Source organism: Equus quagga, chromosome 20, assembly GCF_021613505.1.
Source record: "Equus quagga isolate Etosha38 chromosome 20, UCLA_HA_Equagga_1.0, whole genome shotgun sequence".
Taxonomy (NCBI): Eukaryota; Metazoa; Chordata; class Mammalia; order Perissodactyla; family Equidae; genus Equus; species Equus quagga.
Genome location: NC_060286.1, coordinates 44,013,789 through 44,034,626, shown reverse-complemented (window position 1 = coordinate 44,034,626; position 20,838 = coordinate 44,013,789). Strand labels below are relative to the sequence as shown.

Genomic DNA, 20,838 nt, shown 5'->3' with positions numbered 1-20,838 from the left:
TGGGGCCGCCCTCCCCCGCCGCCGGAATGCGCCCGCGCTGCGCCGGCCCGACCGGTTTTTCCGGGCCAGGCGGCTCCCGGGCCGGCTGGTCGCGCGGCGGTTCGTCCGGGGCCCCAGTACCTGCTCGGCGCGCCCGCGCGGGGGTGGCCCTGACTCACCGGCCTCCCGGCCCCGCCCGGCGCCCCCGCCTCGGGCGCACAGCCTGGGAGCCCCTGGGGGCCGCACCCGCACTGTCTCGCCTGGGACCCGGCGCCCAGACTCACTGCGGAAAGGGGGTGTGACACTGGCCGAGCTGGTGCCCAGGGCGGCCCCGGCAGGTGAGGACCAGAGCCGGCAAGAGCCCAGGCCCCGGTTCCGTCTATGGGTGGGGGCTGGTCACGCCCATCCCCGTCCCTCTCACTTCAAAGGGAACTTCGTGGGAGGGGGGAAGGCGGGATAAAGAGAAAGTGAAACTAGAGGGAGGGAGCGAACGCTCCCAGCAAGTTTCTGGTTCTTCTCGGAGGTTGAGGAGGGCAGCGCCCCACACCTCCCACTAGGGCCCACATTGGGAGCCCATCCTGACCCCTTACTCTGCACACTGGGGGTGCCCACCCTGCCACCCTCTCCTCCAAGCAGGGCCAGAGCCCTGCCCCCCCACCACACACACCCCCAGGCACACTGGCCTCCCCTCTTAGTCACCTGGGGATGTTGGGGCCTGACTAGGGAGGCTCTGGGACTCTGTTACAGGCAGCTGCCTGCTTGGGGCAAATGGGGGCTAGTGGGGGCTTCAAGCTTGAGGAAAGAAACTTTGGAGGAGTGTGGCCCCTAAAGTCCTCAGCCCACTTCTTGAGCCCCTGGTGCAGCCGCATGGGGGTGGACAACCGGGTAGTCATAATCCTTCAGCTAAGTCCAAGGCAGCCCCACAGGCACGCCCGGCCAGCAGAAGACCAGTGTCCTCTCGGCTCAGAACCTCAGGTTGGTCCCAGGCCAGGACGCAGCTGCCAGGTTGTGATGGACCCCCCAGGCATGTCCACACATGCCACATGTGGCTCCCTCTCACCACCACCCTGATTAGTGAGTAGCAAAGGTTTTATTTCCATTTTGCAGTTGGGGAAACTGAGGCATAGAGAGGGGCAGTGATTTCTCGGAGGTTAAACAGTTCTCAGTGGTGGAGCTGGGACTCCACACCCGGCATCTCTGCTGAGTCTGTAGGCCAGAGAGTCTGTGTGTGAGGTCAAATGCGGGGGCAGAGGGACACATCTGAGGGACACAGAGGTGTGTGACCCAGAAGAGGAACTTGGGAATTCCTCCTCCTCACCACCACCACCACCACCATGCAGGCCAGAAGAACCCACCTCTCCTGTCCCCGATTCTAAGCCCTGGTCCAGCCCAGTCCAGGGCAGACCCGTCCTTACACACTGTCACTATCTCCAGCATCAGAGGGGACTGGTGACACAGGGGAGGAAGGTGACAAGCACAAGCACCTGTGGCTCCCAATTGCAGCAGGAGGTATCGAGGTGTGACCAGAAGGGGAACTTCCTATCACGAAAGAGAAATCGAGTTCCCTGTAGCTGTGGGTGGGGGAGCCCTGGGGGGCCCTGTCTGGGAAGTCTGATTTTATGATGAAAATGCTGGGAAAAGGTAGATAGCTGCCTAAATGTGGAGATGTTTTCTGAGATAACCCTGAGGTCCTGGTGATTTGAGATGGGCTGGAGGCCTCATCCAGAGGGAAATTACTGGGTGTGGGCCATGCAGCTCTCCTCTGCGGAGTCTGCTCCCCCCGAGACCCCCGTGGGGCTCAGGGGACTCCCCCGCGCTTATCCAGCACTCGCTGTGCCAAGCCTGGCTCCCCTGTCCCATGCCAGCCCCATGCCATGTCTCCCAGTGGCACTACCTTTCAGAGGGGAGGAGGCTGCCCTCGTGCCAGGCAGGCTCACAGTCCAGCTCCGCCATGTGCCAGCGTGGAACCCGGAGCACAGCCCTGGGCCTGAGCTTCCTCAGCTGTGACATGAGAAGGAAGATGAAGCAACACCCTCTCAGGGGTGTAGTGGACGACAAGCCGGCACAGGCAGAAAGTGAGCCTCCAGCACTGTCATCTGCGGCTGCTCCCTCTCACACGGTGCGGTGCGCCTGGGAGCCCAGCAGCCCTTTCGCTCCCCTGGTGCTACTCTGACTCTCCGAGGAGCTAACTTACCGGGCCAGGCTGGCCTCTCCCCAAGGAACACAAAATGACCCCTAAACATGTGCCCGCGACTTGCCAGAGCGTTCAGAGACGCGTGTCCAGCCCAGGAGCTGCTCACGGTAGGGCTCTGTGTCCCACAAGCACGTGGAGGAGCCCAGCCCTGGTGGGGAGCTGCCCCCACCTGTCTGGCTGGCGGAAGCTTCTCCTTGGCCATCAGTGACCCACCTGGGGAAACCAGCTCAGCATGTGCTGTCCACGGGCCACTCAGGAGACAGCGGGCATGCTACACCAGCAGGTTGGCACCCACTCTGGGAGGGTGCTGCCACCTCGGGTAACAGGAGCCACCTGCGGCTTTCACAACCTGGGGCTCCACGGGCCCTGGGAGAAGTGACGAGTGTGGCGTGGCCATGAGTGACAGACTCTGGCCTTCTCCAGTCCCTCGGGAGCCGAGCTGAAGGGGGTGGGTGCCTCCTGTGAGCTGCTGTATGAGGGAGCCCCGGAGAGGACAGGGAGGTGCAGTGATCTGCCGTGGGACCCGAGAGGTGGCCTTATCCCTCCTCGCCTCCATTGGGCATTTGCCCGACTCCCATTGCCTCCCCTATGGCCTTCTGAGGGTCCCAGCCCACTAGCAACAGCAGGGGATCCTGGCTCGTGAGCCTCTGCACCCCCCACTCCTGTGCCCCCACTCATCAGGGTGTGGGGCAAAGGTTCCCCAAGACTTGCCATGCTTATGTGGCGTTACCTGGTTGTGCAAGGCCCAGGCACACCCGTGTCTGGGCGAGAATCTGGAAGGCTGCCAGCCAAGGTGCCAGCCCGGGCCTGGGAACCAGGCTGAGAAGCCTGCAGGTGCGGGTGGAGCCGCCTCCAGCCCGGCCCACCTAGGAGAGGCCCCAGCTGCACAGTGGATGCCAAAGACAAGCTCTTGGGGTCACACTTTTGCCCAATATCTACAGGGCACATGCCCTCAGGCTGCTCTCTCCTGAGCCCCCAGCCCAGGGCCCAATGGACAAACGGATGGGAATCCTCATGTGGGCAGTTAGGGAGGCACCGAGGTGGTGGGGGCCCCAGGGGAGGCAGCCCCCACAGCTCCTTCTGCCCAGTAGGGGGGTTTCAGGGACTGTGAGCAGGAGGGAAGGCCATGGCCAGCCAGGCCCAGTGTCGCCAGGTGGGCCTGAGCCTGGCACGTGCCCTTGCCCCACTGGACTGCTCACCGTTTGGACAAGGAACTGGCTGGGGGTCCAAACACCTGATGTCATTCCCAGACGGGCTTCTGACAAAGCATGCGGCTGCCCACTGGCCTTAGAGAGCCACACCCACTGGACCCGGGCCTGCCCATCACACACCTGCCCACAGCAGGGCCAGCCCCCACCCGCCCACCCACCCAGGCTGTTGCAACCAGGGCCAGCACAGGTCACCCCTTCCCTGCCCCCCACACAGCGGCCTAGATGGGCCTGGCTCGTAATGGGGAGTGGGTGAGGGGCTGCAGGCAGGGCAGGGGCTGAAATGAAGCATGCTGAGGGGCTGGCATACTGCAGAGGCCCCTGTGAAAACCAGACAGTGACCGAGAGGGACAGTGAGGACCAGAGAGATTGTCTGCTAGAGGAGAGTTAGGCAGCAGCAGCTGCGGGTCGGGGGCTGCCTGGAGGAGGTGACTCCAAGCTTCAAGAATGAGAAGGATTTGGAGAAGAGGAGATGGGGCAGAGGTTGTCTGGAGGAGAGAACAGCCTGAGCAAAGGCCAGGAGGCAGGAAAGTGGGGGGAGGGGACAGCTTGCCCGCCCCGCCCCCACTGGGCCTGGCTCACACTCACACTCCTGCTGCCTCTGGAAGAACTGGCTGGGAGCCCCTCCCCCCCAGGGTGCTGAAGACACCTCCCTTTGACCCAGAGTCCGGGACCCAAACAGACCCACTGGAGCCAGGCTTTGGTGAGGGAGTGGTCCCCAGAGGGACTTTATTGCCACTCTGCCCAACAAAGACCTTTAGGCTTCTCAGAAACAGAAGAGGAAGTGTCCCAGCAGCAGGGGCACATCCTGGTGAGAGCCATGGGGGGTGTGGGTGGGGGGCACCTGCGATCCCTGCAGCAGGTCACAGCAGGAAGGTCTGGCTTACGCTGCACCAGGACAGCTTCCGGTTAGACAGCAGGCAGCACTTCCTGACAATGAGAGGTCTCCTGAGATTGAGTGGAGGCCCAGGTAGCGCACGGGGGCCTGGTGGACAGACAAGCCCAGGCACCTGTGCAGTGGGGCCCAGCCTTCCGCAGCGGAGGGACCCAAGGACCGGGGCAAACCCAGCCGGCCTTGAGAGTCTTCTGGAGGGCCAGATGACGGAGTAGGGGGTGGAGGTGTCAGCTGGGGGCCTGGGCCACTCAGTCTGGAGGGCAGGCAGGAGCACCCAGCCCAGTGGGTCCTGGGGTGCAGGAGAGAGATCGGAGGTCCCCTCCAGGCTCGAGGAACTTCTTGGCCATGGCTGGGCCTCCAGTGCTGTGGTAGGGTGTGTCACGGGGTGGCCTGACAGCACAGAATACAGGAGGTCTGAGGTGGGCTCTGCCTAGGAAGCTCTCCCTGAGCACTCCTATCTCCCTCCGGCCACTTGTCAGCTCCCCCCTGCACTGTGTGTGTGCCCGGCCATAGGAGGGGCTCTGCAGGCTCGACTGACTTCGACCCCTCTCAGCCTCCAGCTCCATCCCCAGGACCAGCCCTTGGACACATTCCTCAAGCCAGGGTCCAGCCACAGGGCTGGGAGCCCTATGGGAGAACCGTCAGCCCTGCCTGGGTTTGGGGGCACTTACTGGACCCAGGGCCTGGGCACCAACCCCACCCTGGAGGCTCTGCAGAACCGTCACCACTTCCAGGTCCCCAGCTGCTTCCGCCTGTGGGAGGGAGCACAGGGTAGGGGCTGCCTCAGGGATGCTGACCGGCAGCCTGGCCCTGGACAGCTCCCCCCACCCCCTGCCCACCAGAACGCCCTCCCACCCGGCTCCTCCTGCCCATGAACGCAGGGCCCCGTGTCTCTTCTGCTCTCCAGGTCCCCACAGCTCTGGGCCCTGGGAGGGGCCTGGGAGAGGAAGGGGGACAGCCCTGCACAGCCCCCTCATGTGAAGCCTATCCACCAGGAGAGGAGGTGGGTGTTTGGGGAGGGGCAGGGGAGATGGAGCGGTGGAACTGTCAGGGGGACCTTCCTGGAGGAGGTGGCCTTAGAAAGAGCAGCGGGGGTACTGGTGGCACTCACAATGAGCAAGGCGCTGCGCCCGTCATAGCCTGGCCGTCCCAGGTCTGCCCCTGCCTGCCACCACGCCCTTAGGCCTTCGCAGTCCCCCCTGGATGCCAACCTGGGAGAGGGAGCAAGGGAGGGAGCCATCAGGGCCTGCTGGACGCCAGTCCCCCTGCCCACCTGCCCGCCTGGGGCACTTTCACAGCGCCAGCCCCGCACAGCTGAGCTAGCCGCAGCCAGGCCAGGGCAGGAGGGCAGGAATTGCTGGGGCAGGCTGGCAGCCTGGCGTCACTGGTGGAGTGACTGCGACTCAGGTGAAGGGTGCACACAGGCACATGCAGGCACACACGTGGGCACATGCACACGCACGCAGCTGCACACGCACGCACACCCCTGCCTGCTGAGTGCCACATGCCAGCTTCATATTTCACAACACAGCTCTCCCTAGGTGGGGTCCACAGAGGCAGGAAGAAAGTCTGAGGCAGCCCAGTGGTTCAAAGAGGGATACACAGGAGGGCCAGGGTTGAGGGGCCTGGGCCCAGCAGGCTGCATGGGGGTCCTGGCTGGGAGAGGGGCCCCCGGCCAGCCCGCCCTGGAGAAGACGGTGAAGATGGTGAGCAGAGCACCTCCCAGGCCCTCACCGGGGTCCCCCTCACCCTCCGGCCCCTCTCAAAGGAGCTCACTGCCCCTCCAGGGACCAGGAGGGAAAGGGCCCATGCCAGATGTGCTGACCAGGGCTGGGGGGGCCAGGGAGGGAAGGGCTGCCCCCCCAAAGGGGCCCTAGTGACTCCCTCCTGATCACAAGGAGAAGCAGCAGCCCCCACAGTGACGCTGGGTAATTTCTGGGGTGAATCATGCTGGATGGCACCACCAGCTCCTCCCAGACCTGCCCCAGGCCTCCCACGCACACTCGCCCCTGGGAAGGGCCAGCCGAGGGCCCCCAAGTCCAATCAAGCAGCTCAGGTTGGACCAGCCCACTCCCAAGTGGAGGCCTGGACAAAGGTGCTAGTGCTGTTGGTGAGACCTGGCTGTCACCGCCCCTCTTTGCCTCAGTTTCCCCATCGGTCAATGGAGCAAACCAAGGCCCACTTGGGATGCAGCCCAGTCACCCCAGTGGTTGTAGACAGGCCTCTGCCTTCCTGGGCCCTCCACCCCTCATATCTGAGAGTTCACCTTACCCCTGTCATTGCTGAGAAGGGCGGGGGATGGGTCGGTCAGCAGGATTTGTCCCCCTGGGACACTGACGCTCATGGCAGGAGGGGCCGAGGCCTTACTGGGACCAAGGCATGGGGGTGGGGGAGAAGCTGGCTGGTGGGGAAGAGGGGGCCAGAGCTCCAGGTCCTCTTCCTTCTGAGCAGGCAGCTCACCCACCGCTCACTCCCAGTCAGACTGAGAGACCACCGCTGTCACACACTGCCCAGGCCTGGGGACTCTGACTTCCAGGGACGCAGACCCCAACCCTGGCTACCACCAGCACCCTGGCCTGCCTTCCTCCACTCTCCACCCCAGCCCCTCCCTGCCTCCCTCCCCCGTGGCTCTCAGACCCTGCCCATGGGCAGCCCAGGCTGCACACAGGAGGAGCTGGCGGGCAGCACTGAGTCACCAGGTGCGGGTGTCAGAGGCACCCCAGGGAGGGGGTCCCAGGGGACGGGGGAAGGAGCTGAGTGGGCCCTGGCCATTGCCAGCACCCTCCTTGGGGACCTCCAGGGCCCCAAGCCCCCTGTGCCTCAGTCTCCCCAGGCCTGCCTTGGTGGCCACTCAGGGCAGCAATGAGGTCAGAATCATGTTGGCAACTGGCTGCCGGGCACTGGGGCAGGACAGCTGCTGGGCCTGTGGTCACTTTGCCCTTTGATGGGACCAGGCCTCACCTGAGGCCTCCACTGGGGAGGATGGAGACTCTCAAGACGTGTCACCAGGCCTGGAGAGGGGTCCCCTGCTCCCACCCCATCCACTCTAACCTCCCCAGATGCAGCCCAGGCCTCCCCCAGCCCACACTCCACCCTCTCCCATGTGACCTCTCTACAGCCCTCAAGCCCACACACATGCATGCACACAGATACACACATGCACACACACACCCCTTTGCTGGACTGTTCTCTCTGCCAGGAATGACCCCCAGCTGCAGACCAAGTGCAGGGTGGTCTCCCCTCCTCTGAAGGCCCCATCCCAGCCAACCGTTCCTCCTTGCAGGCCAGCTTCCCTCCTGGAGCCCGGGCCCCAAGTCTGGGAAACACAGAGGTGCCTGTGGCCCTCACCTGCACAGCTCAGTCCCTGCGTCCTCCAGCTCCTCAGGGGACAGACAGGCCCCGGCTGCCCGCAACAGCTCAATGACACCCTGATGCCTGCCATGAGAAAGAGCACGGTGGCCATCTGCCCTGGGCAGTCTCTACTCAGACACCAGCAGGGCCTCGTGACCTGTGCACGGGACCAAGAACCCACCACCCCAGACCAGGGCCGCTCCCTGCCAGTTCCCAGCACCCGGCCACACTGAGGGGCATCCGTCGATCCTGGCTAAGCATCTCCTCTGTCTGCATCAAGGCCCCACAGTGGTCTCCCTGGCACATGCTGGGGCCCCGAGGTACTCCTGTGGGTGCCTGGAGACAGCCAGCCCTGAAGGAGTCTCAACACCAAGCTGGCAGCCCCACTGCCCCACAACTGCCAATGAGCTCCCAGCCAGGACTAGGTCTGGGAAACTGAGTCAACAGGCCAGGATTCTGCCCTCGGGGGTGGAGTGGGGATGAGATACCAGCAGACAAACGTGAACAGTGGGGTCAGGCTGGTGGCCCAGAGCAGGGCCCTGATGTCTGCAGGTGTCCAGAGGTGCCTGGCCTGAGCCAAGCCTGGAGTCGCCCGCTGGGGGGAGCAGTCCGTGGGGGGGGGGGGGGGGGGGGGGGCCGGGGGGGGGGGGGGGGGGCAAGGCCAAGGAACAGAACACGCAGAGGCCTGAGGCTGCCCAGCCTGCTGCAGAGGGGACTCTGGCCTGCACAGCATAATCGCTAACCCGGCGCCCCCTTCCCCTGCAGCACTGGGATGTACCATAAATTGCATGATCACCCCACTTTTAGGGAGCCTGGGGAGAAGGGTATGGCCCCCCAGGCCTTGCCCACCACCAGTCCCCAAGAGCCCTCTGGGGCAAGGCAGCCCCTCCCCTCCACCACCCCAAGGCCCAGCAGGGCCAGGCCGGGAGTGAGGCCGGGAGACCGGTTTGGGGGAGGCGGTGTTGTGACAGCCAGAGGGATGAGGGGGCAGGACTGGGATGGGGTGAGCTCATCACACTGCCTGCCCACACCCAGGGACGCGCAGCCTGGACTCTCCAGCCAGATCACCCCAGCCTGGGTGCCAGGGGCATGCCCCCCACGCAGCCCCTCACCCTCCGTCCACCACTAGGCCTGTTCTGAGCGCCTCTGGATGCTCCCAGGAGCCTGGGAAGGAAGGCACTACCCCAACACCCCTGCACCAGGCTCACAGCTGGGGAGGGCGCCCAGGACTTGGCCCTGACAGTCTGGCGACCCCGGGCTCAGACAGTGTTTGCTTCCATCCATGAGACTCATGAGCACCCCCCAGAAATAACTGGGTTTCTGCAAGCCAAGGGCCCCCTAGAGAGAAATTCCGAGGAGAAGCAGGGTCTGGGAGCTGCGGCAGCCACCATGCCCGGATCAGCTCTGCATTTGGAAACGGTAAGACCACCAAGGATGAAGAGCCACAGCGGGGGCCGCCTCAGAAACACACACGCTTACGTGTGCACACGCATAGGTGCACTCTGGATCTGATCCCGCCCCAGGCTTCGCCACGGATGAGGGGGACAGAGACCCCAGAGGGACCCGCCCCCACCCCCTGCCAGGCCGAGGCCCCCCCAAGCCCACCTCTTGCCCACCCCATGGAGTTAAGACCATGCTCAGAGCATCCAGGGCCCAACCCTCGGAGAGATGCCAGGTGGGCCTGGGGAGGACCAGGAGACCCCATCGCCCCAGCAGAGGACACACCGGCACCCCAGGCCCGGTGCCCACTCCTCCTGCCTTGTGCTGGCCACCTGCCCAGGCCCTGTGCCCTGCCTGCCTGACCACAGGGGCAAAGAGTCAGAGCTGCGCAGGGCTCAGGGAGGATGTCCTGTGACCCTGGCTCCTTGTTGGTGACCACTCTCTCGGGCGTGTTTTCCTTCAACAATGACCCTCATACAAACACCCCTGCAAGCTGCAGCCCCCAATGCCTCCCGCCTCTCCACCCGTGTCCTCGGCCCCTCCCAGAAGGAGACTGGACATCAAGTGCCCACACCGGCTGCTCCGGGCCTCGGGGCCTCAGCAAGAGCCTGGCTCTGTAAGTACCCACCTAGGCAGCCCCCGATACACCCCCATTTTTAAAAGCCAGGGTTTGTTGGGTGGGGCCAGTTGGGGGGGCCCCCTTCTACTACTGTGAAGGCTGAGCCTGCCCCCTGAGAGCACCTGTGCTCGTCTCAGCCCGGTGTCTGGCTCCGGGTAACCTGCTTTCTACCTGCCCCATCCCGGTGTTGGGCCAGGCGCTTCTCCCCCTGCTCCACCCCCAGCCCCACAGGTGTGCATAGACAACTTGGGGAACATGCTTCCTCTGTGTTTTTGTTTTCTACAAACTCTGTGCCAGGGTCTTACTGGGCCTGCCTGGCTCCACTTGGAATTCACCTCCTCCAGGAAGACCTCCCCGATCACCTGCCCAGAGTCTGTCCTCCCTATCTGGGCCCTGTTCACACCCGGCCTGGTCACTGCCAGTACCAGGGGCCCAGGCTGGAAGTGGGCGAGGTTCTGGGAAGCAGGTGTCCTTGGCCCCACCCAGCTGTGCCGGAGAAAGCTGTGTGACCACAGGCAAACCGGCAGCCCTCTCTGAGCCAGCTCTATCCAGGCCCGCCTCCTGTGGCACCCCTGCCCACACATCCGCCTGGGGCCAGGCCCCCAGAGTACCTGCCCCTCACAGCCAGCAGCAGGGGAGTGAGGCCGTCCTGGTCCCGCGCGTTCACGCTCACCCCTCTCTGCAGCAGCATGGCGAGCACCTCCACGTGGCCCCCGCGGGCAGCCGCGTGCAGTGGAGTTTGACCACTGCAGTCCTCCAGGCTTAGGTCACTGCCCTGAGGGCACATCACCCACTGAGGGGAGGGTGGGCAAGGCCAGGGGGAGGGGACAGGGAGGGTCGGGGGGCACCCCGAGCAGGGGGCCTGGCACAGCCACGGTGGCCCCCTCAGCTTCAGTGAGGCCCCACCAGCTGATTGCACAGCCCGGCAGGCCAGGGCACAGGCGGCTAGTGGGCCCAGGGAAAGGCTGGCCTGCCCGCAGCTAGCCAGCACCCCACCTCTGGGGCCTGGCGCGGCTGGGGCCGGTACCCGAGGTGGGGGGAGGGCTTACCAGCTCCACCAGCGCCTGCAGGGCCTCCAGGTCGCCGGCACGGGCCCCAGCACAGGCCAGGCTGGGCATGAGGGTGTCCCGCACAGCATCGGCCCCCTGCATTGGGGGTGGCGGCTCCCTGAGACTGTGCCTGTCCCTAGGGTCCTCAGTCCCCCTGGGAGCAGGCAGAGTGAGGAGCAGCATCCCCTTACACAGGAGACAGGGCCTGGGGCCCTGGGAACCCTGCCTCGACACTGCACTGGCAGTGGGTCCAGGACAGGAGTGGGGCCACCTCCTTAGTCACAACATGGGGAAAGAAAGAGTGTGAGTGTCACATCTGAGGCCCACCCAGAGGCCCCCCCAGGACCCGCACCCCCGGGAGCAAAGCTGAGGACACGAGGCCACCATCTGGCTCCGTCCTCACCAGCTGTGTGACCAGGGCCTGCCACCCACCCACCCTCTGAGATCCATTTCCTCGTCTGTCTCTACCGCCTGCGAGGTTGCAGGTGCAGACTCAGAACAAGGCAGCCTCCTGGGGGACTGTGGGAAGGGGAGCCTGGCCCACCCTGGAGAGAAGGGCCCTGCTCCACATGTCCGCATGGTCCCCGCAGAGCCACCTGCCCCCAGCGCCGGGAAAGGGACAGGTGGTCTAGGAGCTCCCCAAGGTGCCAGGAGGCCCCACAGGCCGCCCCACACCTGGCCCAGCCCACGCACGGCCGGGCCTGATCACCAAGTGCTGCCAGCCAACCCGTGTCCCTCCAGTCATTAAGGCCCGATGCAGCCTCCCTAATGACAGGCTACACACACCCGGCCTCTTTCATCTGACCATCACCCACCCCCGCCAAGCAGCAGTTAACACCGCCGAGGCTCTCCAAGACAGGTCTGTCCCCACCCTGCTCTGCGGAGGGGAAACTGAGGCATATGACGTGACCCTGGGGAGCACTGGGATGCAGTGCTCCCTGTCACCTGCCAAGCTCCCATGCCAGGTCTGGACGCCTCGTCCAGAGGCCGGGTGGGCATGTGGTGGGGCACCGGGAGGCCCCAGTCACCCCTGCAGACCTGGCCCAGCCTGAATCCCAGGCCCCAGACCCTAAAGCAAGTCCTCGGCCCCTTCCTGGGCCATGTTCTGCCCACTGTCTGCAGGTGGCAGAGCCCCCCTAACTCGCCCTGGTCCCTTTCAGCACTGTACCACCCATCCCTGCAAACCCTCCCACTGGGGACCCCAGCCCTCCGCCTGGGCCAGAACCAGGCCATGCCTGGTGGTTTTCCGCTTGTGCGCTGGAGTGACAATGGCCATGGCTGGTGCCTGGCCATCCCTCTGGGGCTTCCCCATGCTGCTCGGCCCACACGGGGCAGTACCTGGCTCTGACGGAGGAGCTGGGCGACCCCACGCCCCAGCACGCTGCGCTGCAGAGAGGGCCGGCGCTCATCCACCGCGGGCAGCGTCATCTCCCCCCGGAGGTCCCTGGCCAGCAGCTGGGGGAGCAGCACAGGGAGAGCCAGGCCAGCTCAGGACCCAGCAGCCCAGACCAACCACACGGGCCAGGCCCCCAGGCACAGGGTGAGCACTGCCCTGGGCCTGAAACGCCTCCATTCGAGCTCCATTCCTCAGGCCCGAGCTTGGTCCCGGCCAGGTCCCATACCAGGCCAGTCCTACCCTCCGGCCCCACTAGCTCAGGGTTTCCCAAGGCCCCAGTGGCCTTTGCCAGCCCGAGGGCCTGGGGCTGGCTGTGTCTGAGGCCCATCTGGGAAGCGGTGGGGAGGAGGGGATATCCTGGAAGCAGTTTGGGGACACTCAGCCGGAGCCAGACCTGAGGGTCCCCAAGCAGGTGAAAGGATCGACGGTGCCTGGACTTGCGGTCAGCAAGGGGTGAGGGGGCGCGGGCCCTAGGGCTGGCCCTTCCCCACCATGGGGAGCCCCTCACTTTCCTGCCACTTCTCAAACCCAGGAACACATCCTCTGGACTGGGCCCCACTGTCAGGCCGAGTCACACCCCCATTCCGAGGGGCTCACCTCCTTCCTGCCCTCCAGGCTCAGCCCCGGCTGGCCCAGCACATAGGACAGCTTGGCCAGAGCAGCCTCCGACGTCATGTCAAAGCCTGAGACTATGCCGGCTCCCGCCATGGCCTGGGGGAAGGGGGCATGTGTGGAAAATGGGGTGCAGGGGTCACAGCCCAGCTCGCTCCCTCCCCAGGCCTTGGTTTCCCCACGCCCACCATGCCGGCTGCATAGTCCGATGTCACGGCGCCCTGCAGGCAGTGGGTGCAGTTGACGATGACGAGGCCTCGCTCGGTCGCCGCCCGCAGCTCCTGCAGCAGGTCAGGTTTGGTGGGTCCGTTCCCGGAGCCGAAGGTCTCCATGACCACGCCCTTCAGGGGGTGCTGCAGGAAGGCCCGGACCTGCGGGGCCAGGAGGGGACCGTGAGGGCCTTTGCCTCCTGCTCCAGCCACAGGAACCAACAGCCTTGTCCTGCACCTTCCAGGTGCAGCCAGAAGCAGCACGGGGCGCCCGCTGCCCTCCCAGGATGGCCACGGTCCACATGGAGAGCTCCCCACCACGTCCTCCCAAAGGGACCGACGCCCTGTCCCCTTTCAAGGGTCTGAGGCCATGGTTGGCGTGGCGATAATCAGGACACTGTGAAATAGGTCAGAGGTCAGGGGGAGCCAGCTGGAAAGGAGCAGACAAGGCAGTCAGAGGCCTCACTGGGTGAGGCCCCACCAGGGCCAGGCTGCTCCACCACGCCTCCCCGCCCCAGGCCCCCCATTGCCCACAGCCCTGCCCCGTCTGACACACAGCAGGGATGCTCCCAGCAGGCCGGGATGTGGGGAAAGCGCCCTGCAGCTAGACACACAGGCAGGGCTCCCCATGGGCTGGGCCGCCCCCCACCATCCCAAGAGGCTGCAAGGCTCTGCTCAGAAGACAGTGGACAGGGTCTTGGGTCCACCTCGCACAAGGATGGTACCCATGGAGGCCCTGCTGTGGGGACACCTGTTTCCCAGCTCAGCTTCACCCTGTGCTAGGTGCTGGTGGGCGCAGCACAGAGGCCCCGGGGCTGGCTACCATGTCTGTCCCTTAATCTGCCACACAGGTGGGACCCCAAGGGCTGAGCCGCTGGCCTGGGGGACAACACTTCCGTGTAGGCAGGCACATCCACCTGTCTGGTGTGTCCCCCGCCAGAGCCTCGGAATTGCCAAGTTCAGCTCCCTCTGCCTCTCCAGGTGGAGGCCAGAGGGCAAGGCACGCCTGTCCCTGGAGCGGGGAGAATGGACACAGGACCTGCTGCAGGCCGGTGCTCACCACCACCAGGCCCTGCCCAGCTCTTGTGTGGGGGGAGAACGGGGCTGTGGAGCCAGCTCAGCAGCTCCATATTCCTGTGGCTACAGCGTGTTCTAGAAAGACTTCACAGGCTGGCAGGATGTTCCCGGAAAGATAATGTGCAGCTCAGCCCCACTCAGCACGGCAGCCTTGAGCAGCGACCTCTGGCTATTGTAAAATGTGAGACCCACCCACACAGGCCAGGACCCACCTGGTGGTGAGAGCCGTGTGCGCCTGCTCCCTGTCCAACAGCCCCCGCCACCAGCGTCAGCTCCTGGGACGACCCTCACCTGAAGACCAGCCCTCAGTGGAGGGAGCCTCAGATACACTCGTCCCGGTCCCATCGCAACGCCCGCCCGTGAGCCATCATCGTGGGGCTGCCATGACCCAGGGAGGCCACACGGCCCAGCCTCAGTGCCCTCGAGGACCCACCTCCTACACTGAGGGTCTCCGCCCTTGGGAGGGGCCCGGAGAGAAAAGGCCATCGTGGACCCTCAGCCCGTGAGTGACAGAGAGCCTCAGAGGACAAGCGACGGCGGGATGGCAGAGGGGCAAAGACGCCTGGGCGGGCCCTTTTCCTCTGCAGGGGAGCTGGGGTCCCAGGTGCGTGTGGCTCCTGCCCTGGCTCCCAGGGACAGTGTCCAGGACAATCTCTGGGCCAATCCCTGGTAAGGCCGTCCCCATTTGCTTGAAGAATAAGGCCCGTCTTCCCCAATCAGCCGTCCACAGGCCATACCTGGTCACATCTCGCTCACTCACCAAATAGTGTGGAACACCTGGCCTGTGCCGGGCCCCATGATGGTCAGAGGGAACATGCGGAGCACAGACCACTCCATCTGTCGCCAGTGCCCTGGGAGGGCAATAGGTACTCCTTCACAGACTGCGGCCTGGAGGCTAGGGGCAGCCTGGTGCTGAGTCCTGGAGGCTGGGACTGGTGCCCCAGCCATGCCCTCCTGCCACCCCACTGGGCTACACTGTGTATGGGGGCGTACCAGTGAAGCCACATTGGTCCAGACAGAGGAGGGGGCCGCAGTGCCCAGTTGATCACAGTACCAAAGCAGGTGTGTTCTGGGCTGTGTTGCCAGCCGCCCCACCTCTCTGCAGCCTGGCGGTGCCTCCAAGGCCAGCATGACCCCCTCGCCTGCTCTAGCACAGCCCAGAGGCACCTCTAGCTCAGAGACCCTCCATCCAATGGGCTGCACGGCCTCTGAGTCCAACTGGCAAGGCAGGACAGAGGCAGGCGCTGTGGCTGCCTCAATGACAGCTGGTGGCTGAGGGGTCGACAGCCGGGGTGCAGACAGAGACCCCCAGAACAGCCACAGAAAGAGCAGAGTCCTGGGGTCATGCCCCGTCAGCCCCAGAGGAACTGCCGGTGCAGGCGTCGTGAGTCCACGGGCGTTGCAAGGACAAGCACATGGCGCAAATACGGTGAGACTGGGCCCCAAAGCCTGAGGCGGGCCTTGGGTGATGGAAGGAAGGACAAGTGCGGGAGGAGACAGGAGGGGAAGGCGGAGGGCGGGGGTCGAACTGGCTGGTGCAGGCACTGGGGAGCCACAGGGGGTGTGGGAGCCGCAGAGGGGTGCTCAGGGCTGGCAGGTATGCACCTACCAGGGCAGCGGGGATCCCGGGGTAGAGACGCAGCAGGCCCACGTCATGCTCCATGCTGCTGTGCACCACCAGCCTCTCCATCCCTCGGACCTTGCGCACCAGCTCCTGGTTGACTGTGGGGACAGAGGGACTGAGTGTGGACCTCAAGCCACCAGCCAGCCAAGACCTCAGCCCAGTTCCTCCAGCTCCTGCTGTGCCGCCCAGCCTCCCTCTGGCGTCTTCAGAGCCTCGAGCCTTTGCATGGCCACCCGCACCTCCTGCCCTGCCTCCACTCCCGAGGCAGACCCTGTCAGCCCTCGCTCGCTCATGCAGCCAGCACAGCCACAGCCTGCGCCAGGCGGGCACAGGGCTCGGGGGCAAGGAGGGCTCCATGGGGACAGAGGCCCAGCAGAGCCCAGCAGGCTGTATAGGAGTGTGTAGGGGAAGGAGGAGGAAGGGCATTCCAGGCAGAGGGAACAGCATGGGCAAAGGTTAAGAAGCGCCACAGATGTGACACAGCTGTGAAACCACAAGTAGTGTGTTGTCCTGGATCCCAGGAGAAGCTGGGGCTGCGTCCTCTGACCAGCCAGCCTCGCCCACCCCTCACTGGGCACCCACCGCGCCCACGGCCCAGCGAGTCAACGAGCGAATGACCGTCTTCTGGACCCCTCCTCTTTGGGGAAAGAAAGCCTCCATGTGATTCGCCCCCAAGTCTCAGAGGCCCAAGGTGTGTCCACCCTCTCCCCACGCCTGGGGCAACGACGGACCCCAGGCCCTGGGGAAAGCAGAGAGGAGATATTCAGGTCAGTGCCCCCGAAGCCCGCCATGCAAGGGAGCACCCCAGAGGGACAGTCTCCCCACGTGTCTGAAGGCCACTGCTCTGCCAGGACGGAGCCAGGAGAGGCCTCCTAGCCTCCCCACCCCACCCCGGGCAGGGGGCAGAGGGCGGGGCAGCAGGCCGGCCTTTGAACCCTTAGGAGCAAAGCACAGGCCCCGCTCTCTCAGCCCGTTGGCAGCACAGCGGCTCTGAGCAGGGTGGAGGCTGGTGTTGGTGTCCCCCACTGGCACTGCCCACTGCCAGAGCCGGGCCCAGGCGGCAGGCGCCAGGGAGGGAGCCCCAAGTGCAGTCAGGGGAACCAAGGCTCAGAGTGAGGAGGGCCTTGCCCCAGGCTGCCCAGAGAACCAGGTGCAGAGCCAGGAGAGGAGCGGGGACTCCAGGACCCCCGCCCGGGGCTCTTCCCTACCCCCCACGGAGCCTGAGTGCCTCCTGCTATTTCTGCCAGAGCAGTTCACAAGGGATAATAAGCCAAGGAACATTCCGGACACATGCTGCCCTCTCACGATGCGTCGGGGGAGGAGGGGAGACGTGGGGGTGCTGGGGGATGGGAGGCGGGAGGGAGAGAGCCAGGCTGAGGCCCCAAGACGCCCCCGCGGGCGGCGGCAGCATCCATCAGCAGAAGAGGCGTCCTTTAATTTAGGGCCGTGCGCCCCAGCTGGGCGAGCAGATAAGACGGTGGCAGGCAGGGGTGCCGCCACCACCCAAGAGTTATGGCTGCAGAGGGGGGTTTACGGAGACAAAGACTGCCCCCGTGCAGTCGCCCATCCTCCTGAGGGCACATGGAACCCACGTCCTCCTGCACAGGCCCGCTGGAGGCCAGGGGACAGCCGTCCCCACGCCCAGAGGGGCCGAGGGAGGAGGGACGGCAGCAAGTGCAGCACCAGGCTTGCGTGGCCAGGCAAGCTCCCAACTCAGCCCCCTGACAGCCACTGCAGGTGCCTGAGCCGCCCCAGGGCCGACGCAGCCCAGCCCTTGTGCACAGAACGACCCCAGGGCCGTGTGGCCCCACAGCCAGAGGGGCAGGGCCGGCCAGAGCCCAGTGGTCCGACCCCCTCAGAGCTGCCCTCGCCCCAGGGCTGGGGCTCCCACACAGAGAGGAGGTGGGTCTCCCAGGGGCCTGGCTGGACCACGCAAGCCTTGGTCCCTCGGGAGGGGCAGGGCCAGCGGGACCGGGGCCCCAGCGCCTCTGCACGCCCCTCCTCGTGCGGCCCAGCGTTGCCTCCTGAGCCCCAAGCGCCTGGGCTGTGACGGCCTCGCAGAGGGAAGTGAAAATGCACCAAGAGGCCCCTGAGAGGGCGCTGACTGCTGCCATCCTGGCTCTGGCTGGAGGCGGGTACAGCCCAGGCGTCCCTCGGCCCCCATGGCCCCCTCCCCAGGGGTCTTGCCAGCCACACCTGGGTGAAGCCAGGTGTTTCTTAACACCAGGTGCTGGAACTGCCCAGGCCTGACAGCGGGGCTGGGGCAGGCGGGGCTCCAGGTTCTCACACACCGCACAGCGCCCTGGCCAGCAGGACACCATCCTGGTGGGGTCAGGGGCCTGGGGAACAGAGAGCAGCATCTCCCCTTGGGGCCAGCCTCAGCCCCAGGTCCACCGAACCACTGGGTCCAGCCCACACCATGTGCCCTGTGCCCCAAGGCCTGCCTGGGCTTGGCAAGGCACAGGAGGGGGCCCCGGGATCCAGAGGGAGCTCCTCTACGCCTGCCAGCAGCCTGTGTCCCCAGAAGCTCCACTCCTGAGCCCCAGATAAGCAGGGACTCAGTCCCTGCGGGGAAGGCAGGCCTGCAGAGTGGCCACTCGCTCCTTCCTGCCCATTCCTTCCTTCCTCAGTGGCCAGCATCAGGCCAGGAGGGGCTGAGCGCCACCACCCACCATAGCAAGGAAGCAGATCCATCTACCACCAGCAGCACATGTGCCGCCTCCGCCAGGAAGCCTTCCTGACTGCTCTGGTACTCAGCGAGCAAGTAGACCCCTGTCTGGCCCCGGAGCCCTGGGTGTGCTGCACACACCTTGGATGCACCAATGTGTTCTGGGCCCTACAACCCCTGGAGAACATCCGGGCAATCGGGGTGGGTAGAAGGAGGAGGGTGCAGGGAAAGACCACCGGAACGGGAGTTGGGGCTCAGGGCTCAGCCCACACTCCCCATGTGGCCCTTCCCGTCTCTCCCTGTTTCTGCCCTCTGGTCTCCTGCCCTGGCTGCTGCCGCCCCACAACCACCTGGCAGAGGGGCCAGGGCAGCCAGCAGTTTCTGCCAGTCGCCACACCTGGATTCCCGCACCTGCATGTCCTGTTGGGACCCAAAGGCACTGGGGGCTTGCAGAGTTACATGACCAGCCCGCCCACCCCAGGAAAGGGCCCGTTCCCTTCACCTACTCTCCACAGACAGCTCCATGCCCCGGCCAGAAGCCCCAGAGCCCTCCCTGCTCCCCGCCCCCATCACCGGCCCTCCTAGCCTGGCCCTGGAGCTCCGAGGGTCCCTGCCTGTGTCGGGACATTCCAGGAAGCCCCTGCCCCTGGGAGGTCAAGGCCCTGGCCACTCACAGCCCACTGCTCCCTGGGTCTTGATCTGCTCCTCCTCATGGTAGGGAGCAGGGGGCTGCTGTACCAGGGAACTCCCAAGGTTCTTCCCGTGCCAGCCCCCCGCGACTGCCCCCTCCAGGCTCCCCCAGGCCCGCCTCAGCCCAGGCCCAGGCATAAGCCTGAGTGGGCAAGGGGGGCCACCTCCGGCCTCCAGACGCTGCAGTCAGGCAACCCAACGAGAAGGGCTGCTTGTCCCACAGGGTCCTGCAGAAGCGCCCGGCCCCTCCGTGCATGCGGTGAGCAAGGTTCCAAGGGCCCTAACTGCCCTGGAGGAAGGTGCTCTGCCAGGCCCCGAGCTGCCCAGAAGGGCCCCTGGGACAAGAGCCCACAGCTGGTGGGGTGGGAACAGTGGCCCAGGCCCAACACCAGCCCCAGGACCCCCAGCTCCATCAGGAAGAGACACAGGGCAAGCGTGGGGGCTGTCCTTAGACACCAGGGGCCAGACGGCAAGGCCACTGCAGAGCAACCACGTCGCAGGCAGAGCTTCTCCTGCCTGCCCCGGGGAGGGCATCCAGGGTGCTGGGTGGGAGTCAGAGGGACTGGCCGTGCCCTCCACAGACCCAGTGTGGGGCCAGGAGATAGCTGGCGACACCACAGGAAGGTGGACATCGGGGTGGAGAAACTGTGGGCTGAAAGTGATATCGTGTGGCCATTAGGGCAGCCCTGGTCAGACGGGGCCCCACAGCAGGAGCTGAACAAGGCCAGCGGCAGCTGCTACACCCAAAGCACAGGGGGGCAGTGGGGAGGTCTCAGGACACACAACCTCCTGGAGACGTCGGTCAGCCCCGCGAGGGAGGCTGGCCTGCCTGCCAGGCCCAGGGAACAGAGAGACTCTCCTGCAAGTCCCAGGGACGAGGTCACACCACAGGAACCATATCCCAGGGGCACTGAGAGGTATGGCAGAGCCACGGATGGTCCTGAGAGAGACTCCTGGGCTCAAGGCAATGTGGCCAGGGGACACATGAGGGGCAGATCCCCCAAATCTGCTCCTCCTCTGGGCTGATCCCCTGGCTCTGAGCAGGGGTTACCTCCTGGGGCCTCCCACCTCAGTGGCCCAAGCAGCCCACCGGCTCCAAGCAGCCCCCAGCTTCTCGGCACACAGTCCAGGGCAGAAGGGGGCACTGTGCTCTCCCGATTCAGGGGAGCGGTCCCAGCCCCAAGCAAGCTTTCCCCGCAGCAGCCTGCACGACCCAGGGCAGGCGCCCTCACAAGCTGGCCCTGCTCACTTGTGACGTCAGGGCCCATGATGGCCAGAGGAGGCAGGTTTGGGGAGCAGAAGGCCGCGAACCTACGCGCGTCCACCTTGGTCACTCGGTTACCCCGAAACAGCTGATTCTGGAAGAACAGGCAGACCTGCAAGAGGGGGTGGGGAGAGGGTGGCTCAGCTCTGGGGAGCCCCTGCCCTCCTCCAGCTTCTCCCCTGCCATCAGTGGGGCACCCGGACCCATTGCATTGGAGCTGCTCCTGCCGAGCCCCAGGCAACCTCCTTGCAGGGCCCTGGGGAGCGCTGGGCAGGGAGCTGGTCACATGAGGGTCCCATGACCCCGCCCATCCCACCTGCCCTCTGCCCACCCCTGCTTCTCAGGGAGCCCCTGGGGAACTCTGTCCAAGGGTGCAGAGAGAGACCCCGCCCCACGATATAATGTGGAAAACAATATGCCACACTGGTAACAGCGACGTCTCTGGGGAGTGAAATGCAGTGGACTGTTCCTTCTGCTTTCTCTGTTCTCTGATCTCGGTGGTGGTGGATTTCACTCGTCAGGAGAAAGATGGATCTCTGAAACCCTGCCTGACCCCTCACCTG

At 65.3% G+C, this 20,838-nt stretch overlaps 1 protein-coding gene across 3 annotated transcripts in view; it reads right to left on the bottom strand.

Annotated features, from left to right (window-relative positions):
• Window positions 1–4,074: 4,074 nt before the first annotated feature.
• Window positions 4,075–20,838, bottom strand: part of ASPG (asparaginase) — a 28,254-nt gene continuing 11,490 nt past the window's right edge. Inside the window, exons 6-17 of one of the 3 annotated variants that reach the window (XR_006886383.1) lie at window positions 20,261–20,387; window positions 15,639–15,751; window positions 12,932–13,114; window positions 12,729–12,842; window positions 12,074–12,190; window positions 10,736–10,831; window positions 10,298–10,461; window positions 7,625–7,711; window positions 5,388–5,487; window positions 4,948–5,028; window positions 4,392–4,666; window positions 4,075–4,311 (exon numbers count right to left, since the gene is read on the bottom strand). Coding sequence is in view for 2 of the 3 variants with exons in the window: in XM_046647789.1 (XP_046503745.1) it covers window positions 4,655–4,666; window positions 4,948–5,028; window positions 5,388–5,487; window positions 7,625–7,711; window positions 10,298–10,461; window positions 10,736–10,831; window positions 12,074–12,190; window positions 12,729–12,842; window positions 12,932–13,114; window positions 15,639–15,751; window positions 20,261–20,387 (1,194 nt within the window). In the remaining variant the exon portion in view is untranslated. Of the gene's footprint in view, window positions 4,667–4,947; window positions 5,029–5,387; window positions 5,488–7,624; window positions 7,712–10,297; window positions 10,462–10,735; window positions 10,832–12,073; window positions 12,191–12,728; window positions 12,843–12,931; window positions 13,115–15,638; window positions 15,752–20,260; window positions 20,388–20,838 lie in introns of all 3 variants that reach the window. The other 2 variants (XM_046647789.1, XM_046647790.1) reach the window with 2 other exon arrangements.